The sequence below is a fragment of the Achroia grisella genome, unplaced genomic scaffold, assembly GCF_030625045.1.
Source record: "Achroia grisella isolate CSIRO2021 unplaced genomic scaffold, CSIRO_AGI_Agris_v1 utg1920, whole genome shotgun sequence".
Taxonomy (NCBI): Eukaryota; Metazoa; Arthropoda; class Insecta; order Lepidoptera; family Pyralidae; genus Achroia; species Achroia grisella.
Genome location: NW_026712695.1, coordinates 2215190 through 2234261, shown reverse-complemented (window position 1 = coordinate 2234261; position 19072 = coordinate 2215190). Strand labels below are relative to the sequence as shown.

The 19072-nt window shown below is 32.2% G+C and overlaps 1 protein-coding gene across 1 annotated transcript; it reads left to right on the top strand.

Annotated features, from left to right (window-relative positions):
* Positions 1 to 986: 986 nt before the first annotated feature.
* Positions 987 to 9996, top strand: LOC131841713 (uncharacterized). The gene is made up of 9 exons (XM_059190029.1): positions 987 to 1160; positions 1247 to 1396; positions 1521 to 1656; positions 2319 to 2509; positions 3099 to 3292; positions 4147 to 4318; positions 4827 to 4890; positions 5416 to 5864; positions 5941 to 9996. Exons 1-9 carry the CDS (start codon positions 1103 to 1105, stop codon positions 8877 to 8879), a joined length of 4353 nt encoding a protein of 1450 aa, XP_059046012.1. The 5' UTR covers positions 987 to 1102; the 3' UTR covers positions 8880 to 9996.
* The last annotated feature ends 9076 nt before the right edge of the window (positions 9997 to 19072 follow it).

The window sequence follows — 19072 nt, the reverse complement described above, 5'->3', positions numbered from 1 at the left end:
CGACGTCAACCACATAATGTTACTATATAGCTGATAATTCCACAGAACCTTCTCTGTTTTGTTGTGAGGTAAAGTAACTCAACACATGGTAGGTATATTTACTTTTTGCTCACCACTGATTTCAATAACAAAAACATTGATCTTAAGTTATAGAAAACATTGACGAAAAAGGACCACATATTATTCATTTCAATTATTTACACTATATATTAAAGTATGAAAATTATTATTATAATTATAGAACAAATTTATGATTTTTGAGAACATTGGGGGAACAAATGTATTGGGGTTTTATGGTGAGAAATATTAAAGTTTGGGATATTAAGGGGGCTAATCGTGACAAATCTCTACGTAATACTTCATACGACACATATTTGACAAATGTGTCGTATGGAGAGAGTGTGACGTATCGTATCGTACGTAGAGATTTGTCACGATCGCTCCAAAATCTCCATACATTTAGGGAAATTTTCCAATGGGGTCACTAATTTAACTATCCACCAATGTTGCCAGATAATTGTGGCTTTGCACCAAATTTTGTTCAATTTTCATTTTTGTTTTCAGTTTTAAACTTATTTAATTTTGAACTTAAAGAGGCAGACAGAACAACCTAGAGAGGGTCGTAAAACAGTTTTTTTTGTATATTTTGATATTTGAGAGATTTACGGTTTTTATATCGTTTGGTCCTGTTTTTTAACTTTCATTTTATTCTCTCCACAAATCTTCCAAAGAGACAATTTAAAATATATATATATATATATATATATATATATATATTTAACACAAAGACATAGGTATATCCTCGGTAAGGGGTGTAAAAGTTTTTGAAGTATTTTTTAGTATCTGTATACTCTAATGATTCAATATGGTACAGGTTAAAAATACTGGATGTCTAAGTGACATTACATTAGTTTTGTTTCTTTGTGTACTCTGTAATATATTGTGTTTCTCTGTATTATTTATTTATATTCCTCATTTTACGTTACCCTACGTTTGCTATCTTCGCTTTCTTGGTTATTCAATGTTTGTGTTATTCTTAGTTTATTTTTCTGTGCTAAATGAGGTGTAAACAAAAATAGTAATTCTACACAAGGATTACATTATGTCTGCATCAATATTACCACAGTTTCCTTCGCAAGATTTGGCCAAACTTGTTCTTGGTAAGCTTTTATTTTTGGCTTTGGCGGGAATCATATACATTGTCTATAGCATTCCGAATGGTAAGAGGCATGGGTTTTGTTTTTAGGGTATCTTGCAGAGGAGCAACTCATGACAGCTTATGATGAATTCCTCCAAGCCAGTCCGTACTTAGATGCATTGAGGAATGAATATGACAGAATATTTATGACATCACTCAAAAACATTTTAGCTGAATATAGGGCTGTAAAGATATGTGGTAAGCAATATATATTTGCTCTTTTAGATTTATAAACTCCTATATATTTCCTATTTATTCTCTATTATTCAAATTGTAAGACATTTTTTTTTTATAAATACTCATAGTTAATTGTTTTTTCTAGTTGAAACCTGCAAACCACTTCTTTTGAGGAAAAAACTATTCCAATTTACTAATCTACTGGATATTGTCAAGTTTCTTATTAATAATATAGATGTTCATAAAATTCAAATACATGATAGCACAATAGATAGAACAGGGTAAGTAGAAATGTATATTTTATTACCTATGTAATGGTGTGAGACACATTTCTAAAAAGTTCACATAATTATCATAATCACATTACATTACATGAATTAATATACATAATTATTACTTAGTAATTAGTCATCAGATTGTTACATAAATTTGATAAAAAGCCTTTGAATATCTTCTGTAAATAAAGGTTTAGCCTAGTGTGTAGTCTTTTGTATTTACATTGTATAATAATGTGATATTGTAATACTAAATTTAATCAATTAAAAGAAGGAATTACTTGCCTCTATAATAAAATTTTATGAGCATGATTTATGTTTTTAGAACAATCTATAAAAATATTAAATTGTATATTTTAGAAGTAGTGTTAGTAATAGTATCTCAATTAGTATGGACAGGAAAGAGGTATAAAATAAATGCAATTGTAGTGAAACTGTTTAATAATTATCAATATCACTTAGATTGTATTATCTAATGGAGGAGTTTCATGTACTGGTATCTAAAGTATGAGATAGGTTATAAAATTATATGAACTGAAAGTTAGTAAGTAAGCCAACCCAATACTGTTTCTTTTTCCTACCCAGTTAGCAGAATAATGTGATGTTAGATACTGATAGAATATATTGATGCTCATTGTGTTATGTGTTTCTATTTCTCTCTCTTATAGGCCAGACAAACAAAGTGGAACAACAAATACAAAACTGGATAATAATTGCCAAATGTGCAATACACAAAAACCAATGAATTGTGTTTGCAGCAAGAGAAAAAATAATATTACAACCAGTAAATCTATTAGTAGTGGTGATTTGACATCCCTACAAAGTTCAGTGGAAACTACTCCTTTATCTGATTTACCTGGTAAGTAATAATTGCTACTATAATGTTATTTTTGTAGAATATATTTTAATACTAAAATATTACAACTAGTTGATGGGTCAATGTGCTAAGTGGTAATAAACAATGTTAAGTATCATTAATTAAAGAGATTATTATTATTACAACAGATTATTAATTTTATAATAGTGATTGTAAAATAGATGATAAATTAATGTGTTCTATGTGTTTATGAAATATAATACACCAATGCCATAAAGAATGTTTTCTTATTCAACTATGAAACAAACCTAGATTCAATTTATTTGAAAAAAAAAAAGAGATATTTTGTCATTTGAATCTATGTTTCTAATTTAATGCATTTGAACGGTAGAAGTAGTTTTTTTAGTTTGAAATTATAATTAATAAAATTGTTTTATGTAATCAGTGTCATTATTTTACTTTATTTCTTTGACTTACAATTCACAATATGTATGTTGGCATGTAGGTTTTTTTTTTATACTACGATTGTGGATGGATACAATCAAGCATATGGTTGATTAGTTGATAATCAAGTTAATCTATAAATGATGTATGATTAATGCTTTTAATCATAGAACTATGTTGATTACAGGCACTCATGTTACAATGAAAAGAAACCATAAGGTTCTTAATGATGTTCCGTCAATATCACAATCAAATTCAAGTTGTGAACATGATATAAGTTCAAAGCAAGCCACTTTTATATATAAAAATATATCTGATGCTAGTTATCCCATACAATTAAATGGTAAAGCAAGTAATTCTGCGCAGAATCCTAATATTACAGTAAGTTATAGTTTCATCAATTACATATAATATAATGTATATTCTATTTGTTTCCATTTGAAGAAATCTGACCGATACAACACAATACTAAGAAACCATAGTGTATAGACCTGAATGGTGTGGATGTTTATATATTACACATATAATACCTCATGGTGTTAAGTCCGCCATATGCATCTATATTTGTGTATTTGTGCATAAAAGATTTAATAAATAAATAAAATGAATATAATAAAAATAAAATTGATAGCTAAAGCATAAGATTTAGTACCCCTATAAGTTTTTGTTATACATATTAAGTCCTTTAAATATTATGCAAACATGCAAAAATATTATGTTGATGTCTTGTTGAAACCCAAAATTAGGTTTTTTAAAATTTTTGTATGTTTATGTGTATGTGTGAGACTGTAAATTTTATCACCATTTATTACTGAAAACCGCATCCAAATCGGAAAATTGAGTTAATCTCAGAAATGGCTGAGATTAGCTTTTCTCTAAGAACATTGTCCTAATACATCACTTATTTCTTTAATTATATTATTATAACTAGCTGAAAACTGGTTGGGAAAAATCAATGACAATATTTTAGTCAACCTTATCCCACTAGAAAAGCTAATCTAAGTGAGTGATGTATATAAGAACATACATTAATAAATTTGGTGTATTTCACCTGCTAAATAACTTGCGCTCATCTCGCATATTTGATATTTATAGATATTTCACATATATACAACAATCCAATATGGCAGGCAATAAGTCTACCGCCATTCATTTAATCATCAATTAATATTATTTATTGATTGTAAATTAATCAAAGCAATGTCCGCTTTAAATTGTCATTCACTGGTTTTTAGGTAAAAGCAACAGATGTGTTGGAATCCAGGAAGAAGATTGAGGAATTCAATGACATTCTCAATATAGTTTGTAATAAAAACAATTCCAATACAAATAATGTACAAACAGTTAATAACATTGACAGAATATCTAATGCTGGCACTTTCCAAGAATTTGCAACTGGTGTAAATAGTAAGTAGAGCATAATATTTTCACAATACTTTTTGTCGGTACAATCCAACAAAATTATAACATGCATAATAATCATGTAAGATAATTTATATTCATCGTTTAGTTATATTAGGTACAGCTATAATAATGGTGTATCCACATAATATGTTAATTATGATTAATGTTTCAAGATATAATGATAGTTTTGCAACATACAAAATGCCGTAAGATTACTGGGTCAAATTAAATATGGTTTTCGTAATTACATAAAAATCATCAACTTTAAAAAAGAAAATGATTAATATCCAGGGATAGAGTAATTGAAGTGTAGTTGTACTGATTTAATGTAAATGTGTAAATTACTAGTTGTGGTTAAATAAAGGTTACGTCTATTACAAATTTATTTGAAATTCCAAAATATTCAAGGTTCAATATCCAATCCAAGATCTTTACATACGAAAAATTATTATTAATTGAAAAGGTAGATATCAAAGACAAAGATAGTTAAATATCAAATTGTGCATTTCAGGTGGTGATAATAATAGCGTCAATGTACCTGATTCAAGTACTTCCGATAATATAAATATGCAGCAGTAAGTATATATATGTTAGTAATCAGGGAATTACTTAAATATAAACTTTGTTGCAATTTGGTGCAGAGTTAAATGCATTCTGAATCTTATTATAAACGCATCCCGACTTTGCACGGGTGTACATGTGTTCTATCTACTAAAAAAATCGCTTTAAAATCAATTTCGTAGTTTTAAAGATTTATGCATACATAGGGACGGACAGACAGCGACAGCGACTTTGTTTTATACTATGTAATGATAACAAAGAATTAGGTGCTTTCGCATTTACGAGTATAATGTATACTACTATAAATGCCACAGTGTGTATGTCAGTCTGTTTATTATATTTTCACGAAAAGATGGCTGAACGGATCTTAATTAAATTTTACATGTGAATACATCTCGTTATCATGCGACGCCCGTGGTACCTCTAATAAGAGGTACCACAGGCGTAATACCCTGCCATTCTGGAGAATTAAGATAACTTAATCCTCTAGAATTATTGTATAGTAATTATAAGATTTTACCATTGTGGATATTTTGCAGAGTTCCTGTAAGCAATGACTTGAATACTCTGAAGCTGAATATTGATACTGACAATTTATCAAGACACAGTACTAAAACACAGTATTTGTTAAAAATAGCTAGCGTTAAAGATGCAGCTGTTCCAAAATTAGACGACGTGATTGATGTTGAAAAATTTAACAGTAGTCCATATTCACGACTCAAACCTAAGAGCGACGATAGTAGAATCAAGATTATTTCAGACATAAAAGTGGACAACGAGACCTTAAGTAATAGTAGCATGAAAATGCCCCCAGTTTTGCAAAATGCCACTTCTACACCTTTATTACAAATGCGAACTATCGTTATAAACGGTACATCAGCTTATAAGTCTAAAACACATTTTGGAAATCCTACGCCACAAGAAAGACTTAATTACACTAAAGATGAGATTATGGCAATGCCTACAATCATTATAGCACCAGTCTCAGGTAATAATTCTACTCTATATTGTAATATTTAAGTAATCATTATATATATTGGTACTAATAAGGATTATAATTACAGGAACTACACAAAATCATATGAATATTCAACCACAATCTATAATTCCACAGAAGATAAATAATACAGCATCAGTGAATAATGTTCCTGTTCAATCTTTACCACCCTTAACAATAGATGTGTCATCAAGTAATACTGCACCAATTTCAGAATCAACAACGTCATCTTCTATTTTACACTTACCAGTAGTTAATCCACGGGCAGCATGTAGTGCATCATCTCTTATTAAAGCAATAGATGGAACTAGTGCTTCAGTACCAAAAGATAGTGTTATTGCATGTTCGACTGAAACTGGTACACCCCAAGGTTTACCACCGGTAAGAAAGTCATCATCAACACCACGAAGAACGTCTCATGTCCGAGTATTGGATTTCACGACACCACGACGAATATTACATGAAACAATAAAAGAGTGTGAATCAAATGAGGCTAAAGTAAATGAAGATATAGTACTTAGTCATAGTCCAAATATTACAATTTTAAGTACTAAAGAAGTTGTAAATGCAATTAATGATAATAAAGAGACAAAGATCAGTCAAATTGAATCATCTAAGGAAAATTCCACAAAAAAAACAATATTAAAGAAGAATTGGGACGCTGACTTGCGATCGCTGTTAACTAATGATAAAAATGATTTTGAAATGTCAAATACACATATAAAGGCAAAGCCAAAGTCTAATAAAAAGAAAAAAGCGGAAAGTCAGGCTAAAAAAGATAATACTGATAAAACAAATCAACAGTCCAAGAAAAAGTCTAAACAAAAAAATAATAAAATAACTTCCAGTTCTAAACTGGAAACAAGTGATAGTAAAAGTTTGGAAAAGGTAGATTGTATACTTAAACCTACAATAAATATTGTATCTGCTATTGACAAGGGTATGTCTAATCATGGAAATGATAAAAATCAAAATAAATCTAATGAAGAACATGATACTCCTGAATTGGAAAGAATATCGTTGCAAAATGTCATATGTTCTCGACTTAATATATCAGATCTGTTAGAAACTCCTTACAAACAGGCTCTCTATGATATTCAGATGGAAACTCCTAGATTTTTAGGTCCCGATTTGCCAGATGAACCTATGTCGGATATTAAAATCATGAATATACCTACACCTAGATTTTTGAACATTTCAAAAGGTGTAGATGCTACTCCTTCCTCTTATTCGTCACGTCCTACCGACTATTCAAGTGGTGGATCTTATTACAAACCAGACGATCAGGATTATATGCCTAATCTAAAGAGTTTAGGATATTCAGGCACATCATCAAAAGAAAACTTAAGTATAGATTCGCCAGTTAAAAGTGATGGAGACGTTAAAGAAAATACAGATAGAACAAGGTCGTCTAGACCAGTGCGGCAGTGCACTAAAAATGTATCTTACTATAATTCCAACTTGAATAAAACGAAAGATGAAAAGGCTAAAGAAGATAAAAACGTAGGAGATACATCTAGTGATATAGGGAATGATAATGATTGTGATAAAAAAAGCAATAAAGAAAATACTTCAAAAGTACTTCAAGAGAACACATCACTGACAAAAACTAAGTCTATTAAAAAGAAAAAACCCAGTGCGAAAAATCATAAAACACCAAAGATAGAGGTATCGAAGTCCTTTATGAGGATAAAACCAAGACGACCCACGCCGACAAAAGTTTTTAGTGAAAGAAAAAGTAGAAAGAAAACATTCGAATGCTCTGAGCTTCTCACATCAAAGTCTCAGACACGAAAACGAACATCGAGTAAAGAAAAAAATAACCACTTGGCACCAGCAGCTATAATTGTGCCTACTAAATCCCGAAGAAAGTCTTCTACACCTAGAAAACTTCCTTGTACTAAATCATTTCATTCTGAGAGTTCTGGTCATGATTCTCCAGATTTAATTGGTGTTCCTAAACAAAATTCGGGACGGGATTCAAAAGTTTTAGGTTTACTTGATTCTGATATGGAGCGCCTTGGCAATGGTAATACACCTCCACTTAGATGGTCTGATGATGGATCCCAAGATGTAAAACCAAAAGAAATTGCTCCGAATGATATTGAAGATATAACAAAAATACAGAAATATATAGAAACTACTGTATCTGGTAATACATGTCTCAGTGAAAGCGAAAGTTTGCAAAGTGATTTAGTGAAAAGGGGATTTGATGTTGAAACAGCAAAGATTATAGAGCGGGACTTGTTAGATACACCCCCCTATTCCAAGCAAGAATGCACATTGTCTTTAAAATCTTCTATGCCCTTTGGGTCGACCAATGAGGAAACAATATTAGACAAAACAGTTACATCTGAAAATAGTGCATCAAATAATAATTTGCAAATAGCTCAAGAGGAGCCAGATGACTACGAAGAAGAAATAGAACTATCAGTGTGGGAATGTAATGAAGAGAGTACAAATTATTTTATGTGTCATCATGATTTTAGCAAAGATGTGACAAGAACTGAGCCAATAAAATTAAAAGATAAATTTACCATGGAGGTATGCATAGATGATGGCATTTTGATTAGATTAAAAGCTACTCCTTTTAGTACGCTTCTGGATTTGGATCCAAAAAGTGATTCACATAATGAAGAAGAAGTAGGCACATCAGTTTCTAAATATGAAAGTCTCTACACACCGTTAAAGCAATCAGTAAAAGCGCAATGTTATGATATATTTGACTCTACATTAACAAGTCTAGACACGCCTCTAAAAGCTGCTACTCCAAAACAATCAAATCCTGAATATACTGTAACAGAAATAGTATTGGAGGTTGAAAAAGTTGATGACAAAGAAAAGTTTGAATCAAAAAAACGAAAAAGATTACAAAGTGAAAATACATCTGATGAATCTGTATCTGACAGTAAGAGATCTAAGTCAGATGCTCAGTATTTATTCAATTCAGCAAACATACAAAATATAGATATTGAGTCTGTTCTAAGTAAGTTACACGGACCGTAGCAATAATACAATCTTCAGGGAAACCTGGGTGAAAGTTTGTATGATCGTGTTGTTTATTATTGAGCGTAATTATATCATAATTGATGCGTATACAAAATGTAAAATGTTTTTGTTGGACAAATTTATTCATCAAAACATTTCATATGTTGTCATACAATTTATAATCAAGTTAAGTTTAATATTAGCTTTAGTTTTGTAATATAGTTTTTTTAATTAATAGGTAATGCCAAAAAATTATTCGCTACAAAGTTATTTATTTTACTCGTAAAGAGATTATGCTTGTTGTACTAAAATATTTGTAATTTCAAGTTTATACATTGGTTTTGCATTTATTGTAGTTGTTTGTGTTTAATGTTGTTAACGGTTTAATGCAGTACATAATACGCCCTCCTCGAGACCTGTAATTCCGTACATTCCTTAAGAATTGCGGATTCTAAGATGACGGGCTATTAGAATAGATCTCAATAATATCGATTGTTCACAATAAATTACCGGTATAGTTATTTCTGTAAATAGAATATTAGGATTAGTAGTAATGCTAGAAATAAGTAAATTAGTGGCCATAAGTGACCTATGTTGAATAATTTATATTGTAATTGTCTTATTATAGTTGTACAGTGTTGCTTGTGTTAAACACAAGACGATTCGGTTGTTCTAAGTAGAGTTGAATTGAATACGAGTTGTATTATGAAAGAGGCAACAAGTGTTCGTAGCTCTATAGTCTACGACTACGTTCAATTTAGTTTTGTTCTTTTAGAGTACAATAAAATAATGTAATTAGTGACGAAATACAAAATGAATACATTGCTTGTGTATAATTATATTATAAAAAGCTGCGAAACAGCGTTCGTCATTGTTATCAATAATTCGGAACTTGCTTTAAAGAGTATGTTTATTGTTATAAAATATACCGATCCGAGATAGGATTGATCTGACAGTCTGAAATAATAATGTAATATTTATTGTTCGAAAAAACCAAAAGTATCTTCATAGATATATATTCATATATTATGTATATTATTCTGGCGTAAAATCGAGGCAGACACGGTGATTAATGATACCTTATCAAACAATTTTTAGTACGTTTTTGCATAACTGCTCTTAGTCGAAGCAATAAAATAAGTTCTTATTTTATTTTAATGCAACAGTGGAGCAACCGAAGTAGGTATAGCTATTTATATTCTCATTACTTGGGTTAATAATGATTCTTTATAATTAAGTTTATAATATACGTATAATAAATATAATGTGCAAGACACATCTACGTAAAAATAGAAAATATTTTTGAAATAAATGAGACATACCCCGAGATTTTAGACTTTTATTATATAATCTACGATAAATATATTTTAAGAAAATTCGCTAATTGTCTATACATACATATTTTATACACATATATGTATAAATTTACTAGAACAACAATAGTTGATGGAGCTTGTTTTTTCATTTGGTAATAATATTTTTCAAATATTCATATTATATCAGTAGAGATATAATATAATCAATGGAAATTATTTAAATAAAGTATTTTTTATTAATTATTATAACTAACGTAGGTATACTGTGGAAAGAATTGGTTACACTTATCATTCACAGGTTGAGTGAGAAGCCAGGTTGGTTAGTACAACGTGAGGAGTTCACCAGTAAATAATTACGATCCTTACCAGGGGATCGCGTATAGGTCTCCCAGACATTGCTACCAATGGCAACTAATTATTATTACTAAAAGTGTTTCTCCCACTCTCCACTTAAAATAACCATTTATATAAAGAGGGAGGAGCAAAAGTAATAGATGCTTATATTATAGATGCCAGTTTGACCGTTCCTTTATCTATTTGGTCCCTTTTCATAACTTCGGTACACATCTTGACTAAATTTAAGGTGAATACAGGTTTGAGTATATAGTATAGAATTGGCGACCCTGCTACATTGCCCATCCTAAAAGACAGCCTCGTACGAAGAAATAAAAAAAAATTGATAATACTCGTTTATTAGTTCAGTTTTACGGTTTAATCCCGTAATATTTTTTATCGATTTTCGTAGGTCAAAATCTCGTACAAACTTGATGAGGGTGAAAATATTCCCATATAAAGGCCAAAAATAGAGTATTTGAGTAACGAGGAGCTTCGTCAGTTGACATTTCTGGTGGGCTGCGCCTGGGAAGTAAGCTAGTAAAGATATCCGTTTCCTTTTTGATGTATTTTTTCTATTAACGGTTTGGGTGAAATATTAACTACAAAGAGAAACTATACAGACAGCCACCATGTATAGTATTAGTACGGTCAGCTAGATAATGAAATTAGTGAAGTATTTTTTTAATTTATACAATACAAAAACAAGGTTTTGGTTCTACACTTTCATTATTAATACATTTTTATGTAAAAGTTATAATTCTCTGTCACATTGGACATTGGAGCTATTGGTGTCTTTCGGTTTTATTTTTAGTTTTTGTTATGGGTGTTTCTTTTAATAGAGAGTCAGAAATATAAATTTCACAGTATAGACAGTTTTTTTAGTAACGGGCAGATTTTAACTCGGCATCCTCTGATTATAAATTGCAATTTTTTTTTATACTATGATGGTGGCAATCAAGCTTACGGCCCATCTGATAGTAAACGGTTACCGTAGCCTATGAACACCCGGGGTATCACGCGCGCGTTGCCGACTCTTAAGAAACCTTAATATACCCTTCTTGAAAAACCCCATGCTGTAGTCTCGTGGGAAAACCTCGGCAGGAAGTTTATTCCACAATCTAAGTGTACGCGGGAGGAAACTCCTCTGAAACCGCACTGTTCGGGACCACTTAGGTTCCAGCGTGTATTCCCTGTCGATGGCGAGCGGTGCGGTGGTAAAAGGTGGCTGTCGGCATCATGTCGAACAATTCCTCAGAACACAGTCCATTGTATAATCGGTAGAACACACAAAGCGAAGCGAAGTCTCGCCTCAAGCTAAGTGGCTCGATACCGCCGAATACTCTCTGAACCGAGTCAAAAGGATCGAGCTGGTATCCAGGTGCTCCCGCCCAAAGATGAGAGCAGTACTCCATGTGCGGCCGAACCTGTGACTTATATAAGAGAATTCTCTGGTCCGCAGTGAAGTACCGCCTCGCTCTATTGAGCACACCGAGCTTCTTGGACGCCAGCTTTACCTTTCCTTCCAGGTGACTGTGGAACTCAACAGTACTAGAGATGTCGACACAGAGAATCCCAATACTCTTAGAAATGGTAACGGACGTGTTCTGGAATTGAGGAGCCACAGCAAAAAGGGTTTTCTTAGCGGTGAACGGTAGCAATAATAATCATCTAGGCCACGATGCCCATCAATCATTAGTTAGAATAGTTAGAACTGGATTCGAACTTATTATCTTTGGGGTTTATATATGTGGTGATTAATTACGCCACAACGAATACAGTAAATTTTTCCTGAAATTTGTAAATTCTGCTGTGACAGAGGGGAAGGATATAGCACCGGATGTCGCACCAGAAGTTTCCGTTTCTTTTACATCTTTTTGGTTCGGAACACTAAAAGCCATTAAAATTACTTTATTGAATTGAAAATTAAATCAATTCTATGAAAACTTACAACTACAAATGGTCAAGAAGAGGCTACAAATATAACTATGTATGTAATTACATGTAGATATTTGTGTATTTATTACTATTCTAGATACGTGTAAGTAAAAACATAGCTAACCTTTATAAGAAAAATACCAATGCTTTCATCTTTATATACATCAGTAAACGAAAACTAGTTGGCAATATAAGCATCATTTAATATAACGTAGACCAAAATGTACGACAGTGTGGGAGTTTGGGATGGGGTGTTTTGAAGTGGGTCACGGATGCAGGCTCCTGACACAAATAACTAAAATGTCGCATCTCACCACGTGGCCTCGTGCGACTCTCGAACAACCTCAATACTCGCGAATATTCCATTTCTATATTATTGTTTTCATAGATACCTACTAAATAATTACAAAATAAGCTTCGTCGTGAATTTATATGATTATATATAACTGTTTTTTTTACTTTATGTTCAAAGAATGTAAACGAATATCTCCTAAAATTGGATAAATAAGATATCCTTATCCTTACTAATAGTATAATTGCGAAAGTAACTGTCTGCCTGTCTCGCTTCCACGCCAAAACTACTGAATCGATTTAAATGAAATTTAGTATAGATAGCCTGGACCATGAGAAAGTATATAGGTTAGGCGAAAAAAAGTTGTTAGGGATTGAAAAGGGTAATAAAATTTTTTACTCTGGATTTTTTTGGTTACGTTATTCAATCTTTTTTTTTATTTGATAAACGCGGACGAAGTCGCGGGCACAGCTAGTATATAATTAATATATATATCTAACTAAATCCGTTCGTTTCTTTTAAGTATGTAATATTATTTTATCTGTGCTTTTAAGTAACTTAATGTACAGACGAATTCGTATAAATTTTTAATTTTTGAAACAACCTTACTTGTATTGGTATATTTCATTTCGGTGTGCATTGGTTTTAATGTAAAATTTTCGAATAAGTCTTAGGTATACTATATCTGTACCTACATTGAGTACAGGAATTTCGTCGCAAAGCTGACGGCTAGTAATTCTGCAGGCAGTTCGGGTATAAATGATTGTGGGTGATTTTACACCTCCCCCTGCCACCCATTGAATGTCTAACCCCCTAAAGCCCAAAGTGCAGCAACGACGCGACATCGCTCGCTACGGACAATCTGCGTGTTCTGCTTATTTTCAACCGTAATTCCTTTGCGGAAACTGTCTTTATATAGAAATTAATTTGTTTGCAAAGTCCTACCTGCGGATGTTAAGATAACTTTTAGAACACGAAATACTTAGGTAAGTACGTAAATAAGTAGTTAAGTATTAAGGTTAAAAGATAAAAATAAATTCCTAGTTGTTAGAAGTTGGTAATAATTATGGATTGTACATACATGGTTGTTATGAATTAATAGATATTATTAGATATTGGCGCCAAACTGAAATTTTAGCATACCCTTTATATCTGAAATTATAATTACAATTTAATATAATAAAAAAATAGATTTCTATGATTTTTTTGCAATTGGTAATAGTTTACTCCTTTGTCCATCTTTACAGATTTTTGTGGAATACGTTTTTAAATTACGTTGAGCTGCAATGAACTTAAGTTCTTTCTTAGTAATTTGAATTAGTTTAAAAGCATGTAAATTTTATTACACACAAAAGATACGTTGTAAGGAATTTTAAAATCGAATAATGAACCAATCAAAATTTTGCCATCTGTTCGTAGGACAGGTACCTACGTACAAACTTCCTTAGCGTGTGTTATGGAAACGGACAATTGTGGAATACCGGAATATGTTTGGGATAATTTTCTGTTTGTAAATTTACTCTAGTGTTTGCTCCATTGCAAGAAAGATAATTTCAATACTAAATAATAAACGCACGGAACTACAATGCAAACATTTATATGAAGGTCACATGAATATAAATTCTATTCAAGGTTAAATAAAGCGAGTCGCATATCTGTATGATGCTATGACCTACAGGCGGGCTCCAAGCCAACTGGGTCGAGCTTTCTGCAAGTTTCAACTACACAGCCAAACCCGCGATACACATTACATCCAATATTACTAGGACTTCGTGAATTTCTACCATAAAGAATAATAAAGCTTGATGGTTGCAAGTACAAGGTCGTTTCTATTTAGTATTACTGATTTGCGTTATGATTGGTATATGTGCTTAGAATGCAAATTTAATGATAAACTACGAGAATACTGTAACTGGTAGGTACATCAGAATGAAAAGGATAATAAAGAACAGTTTTTTTTCAGAAGGGGTCTTTTTGTACTTTAATAAAAGCTGCTTCTTTTAATTCTTTCGAGAGTCATAAAAACTTAACATTCACTAGTCTTCGACCAAACTATGAAGGCGACGTCGTAAGTGCCAAGTATTACCTTAAGTGTGTCAATTGGTGGCTCGATGTGCGTTACCCCCTACTTCCCCCTGGGGTGGTAAAGCGTGGGGCAGGTCGCTGGATCGATACCCGACGTCTGGCCCACGACCTCGCCTTTCTTACCACCTTCCTAAATACTAATTACGTGCTTTGACACAGCGTGTACACTACAGGCTCGTACCGAATGAAAAGAGCCATGGATAGGAGCGTGAGCGTTATTAACGTTTCCGCCGTATGTTGTGCTGTTTGTTTTGGTGAAGTTGATTGTGTGCTTACATATTGAGTGGGTTTCAGTTTCATGCATTATCCAAATTTTTCAAAACAACATCATACCTGTAGCTTGGTTGCAATGGAGTCCATATCCGGTGAAATGTATAAAAAAATACCAATTCAACATTCAAATAAACGAATACGAAAGAGTTGACAATTTAATTGTGAAAATAACTTTTGAACAATTAAGCTCTGATATGAAATACTTCATATCTTGAAATTACAGATGAGTCAATACGCCAATTACCACTAAGAACTTTAAAAAAATGCTATAAAAACACGAGTATCAACTATATTAAAACTATATTAATTAACCTACCTAAATATTAATATAGATAAGAAATTAATGTAGAGACGCGCGATTATGTCAAGCAATCATCGACGTTGAAAACATACAATTAAAAACACGATATTTTGGAAAGTTTTTTAAAATCATTGTGTAAGCAGTATAATCTTTACTCTTTTGTTAGTCTATAAAAGCTTTAAAAATAATTTCATAGGCCACCTACAATATATATGTTTGTTGTTGTATAACGTGCTACGTTTTTTGGTGCAAATTTTTTAGGTATACCAGATTTATGCAACAAACCCTGTTAGATATCTATTTAATTATAGAGTAGGTATCATATAGCACAATTTCTTTCAATAAATTGTACCTATTAGGTAAACATAATATATGTGTCTACTATATATTTTTTTTAAATTAATATGTATAAATAATTCTTGAGAAATATATAATAATTTGAAATAAGGTGTCTGATCAACTGATGTCATGAATGCAGGTAGAGCGAGGTAAGTTTTAGAAAAGCTTCAGCTTTTCTAAGCCGGGTAATATAAAGGAAACAAGATTAAAAATGTATTCCCAGCACGTGGGCCATAATGCGATTTATCGGTGCAGGGGCATGTCGTGACTGTGGGGACTTGGTACCTACCTCCTTCGGCGGAATGGTTCATCGCCATGTTTTGTACCAAGTATCTTACCTGTTATATGTATGTTATGCTTGCTCTTTGTACCCTAAATCTTAGTAATATTACAAACGTCGATTTATAAACAATGCTTGGATGGTCAGGCATGATTAAGAGCAGTCGAATGTGTACATTTTTATTATCACATTGATATCTTATTTATATATATATATAATGACATTTATAAAAAAATATATATATTCATATCATGTGGGATAACTAAATTCAGAATATTATTAAGTACGTAATTAGGGACAGACTTTATATAAAATCTTCGAAGTGCTATCGACCGCTAAGCCATTGTACTGGTTTTAAGTGTGAGAATAGGTATGCAGTGTAATTACTAAGTATATTTAGAATTGGTGGTGATAAATACAGGGTGTCCATGTGGCAGCCTGTATTTCATTTCAATTCATATTGCATTTCAATAGTCTTCATGTTTCCTAGTTATGTATAAAAATGAAGTACATAAAGAACGTAATTCATTATCGTTATGTGCAAGCGGTAGTGTGGTTTGGTTTCGTCCAGAAACTCGATGCATCTTTGGGTGTGAGCGAGACGCTTGCCACCCCAGCACTTTCGGCAGCCTCCTCCCTCCATTGGGAGGGGGTAATGGACGCACGAGGCTCCTCGGCCGTGCACCGCTCTTTATGCTAGCTTGCACGCGTGCAAGCTATTTTCTTTGACGTCTCTTTGTTGCGAATTCCAATTTCGGAACGTAACCTCACGTCGATATCGTCTTTGTTTCGGTTACTTAAAGCTGTAATTCTAAATCTGAATTAATATATATTTATGATGGTTAATATAATCATAATTAGAGCCGTGTTTTTATTAATTAGCTGTGATAAAAATAATTAGCAGTTAAATTAAATAATTATACACTTTTGCATCCTTATTGAGAATATCATCTTAGTATTAGTATTAAAAAATTGACAGTAACAATTTCATTAAAGACTATTAAATATAACATAAGGTATTTAATTTAAACCCATATTAATAGTACTACAATTAAAATATCTATATAAAAAGACTGCTATGTGAGAAAGTAACAAAATAAATACGATTAGTTGCATGTTTATTACCTCTAATATATGTAATACGCTAGATAGAGTACAGTAGGACATATAATATGACTTCGTTTACGTGGATAAAGTAGCGGGAACAGCTAATATTACTATACTATATTGTAATAATGTTTAACACATATTTAGGTAGCTCAGCAAATGACTATATATAATGAAAATACTTAGATTATAACAAGGAATTTCTTTATTTTTCTCTTTGGATAGGTACTTACCCTCTTTCTCCGCCTCCATGCATCTCGCGGCGCGTCTAATCATGCAAATTCTCCAAGATGGGTGGGTGGTGCCTTCTACTGCTGAAACTGAAACTTCAACTACCACCCTCGAAGGTCGTTCAAAAGTTCTTACAAGAAATAAATCTGCTGCAGCGAAACACTTTCATTTTGTATTTCGTTTAGCATGTTATATTTCAAGGAGCTTTATTACAGCTTTCATTCTATAAATAATGTAATCTAATTAAAAGTTGTTCTTTTTAATTTTGTATAAATAAAATAGCAAACAAGTGTAAGAATATTACTTCAATAGTTTGAAATATCATACTCACTTTCAGGATAATCTGTAATAGAAATTGTTTGGTTTTATATATCAGCCGTGTTATGTTTAGCTTCAATGTGGAACCCATAAAGAATGGTTCAGTTTTTACTGAAAAATCCATCCTAAGGGATTTTCTCGTGAAACACAGTCGATGATGACCGTAGACAGTGACAGGTAACAACGGAAACTGTATTGCACAGCATGTCGACTCATGTTGATGAGAACGCCAGATGTTCTGGTTATTGCTTCGCCAGCACCTAGAACAAAAATACATATAAACTTAGATAAGACAATATTACATAATGAGTGAATTGATGAATGCAATATTTGTGCACCTCCGTTGCCTTTCTCTATCGACTATCGTTGTCTAGTAATTTTTAATATAAGACAAAGGACGAAACTACCGCTGGATGGTTCTGAAGAATGTAGAGTGGTAGTTATATTCACTGACTAATGTGAAATTTGACCAATTTCAAAATGACGACAATGAGCAGCTAACATAAAATCCGGCGAATAATAATGATTTTTGATGAATGAGCAAACAATATTATGAATTGTTTGAATGACATAATAAGGACGTTAGGCCGGTGATTTCGGTAAAATATGATACTCGTTCCATACAAGCTAATGTTAAGTGTCAATCGTATGAAACTCTGAAACCAGCGCATTTTAGTCAATCATCTACTAACTTATCTAAACTCTCTGAATTTTTATGAATTAACTTATATGCTTGATATCTTTTTAAAACAATACTGATATTGATATTTTTTTGTAATCGGTTGGTTTTGGTTTCGTATATATATAATTTTGTTACAAATGGCTACACATTTATGATATGATTTTGCACCGTATATCTGAAATTAGAAGCGAAACATATTAATTTATCGGTGTAGTAGGTACGACAAGGTGGGCACGAAAGGGCCGGCGGGTGCACTATCGATCTTGTTGAATTAGTGCGCGGATCGGTCGTCGTCTTTGTGCAGCCGTTCTCCATACAAACAGACCAAAACAAGCTTGCCACCCTGCACGGCCCACTTGCTCGCCTACGGTCGTGACATCACTCCAAACCCGTCGTCTCATGGTACGAGTACCCACTTTAAGAAATCGTAACGAGGAGTAAACTATAGTAGATTCCTAATACACAAATAATATTATTGTCTATTTATATCTCTAATATCTACTACTCTATTATATATATATGTTAAATAGGTACCTAAGTGATATTACCTATGTACCTACCTAAGTATATTAAATAACCAAGTAGAATTTATATAAAGTAACGTGAGCATATCTTTCTCATCTATTTGCTCCTTTTGACGGCCTTGGTGATTTGGCGGTTTATCACTTCACTTTACGTCTGATGGGCGTGGGCTCAATTTCTCTATATTCTATATT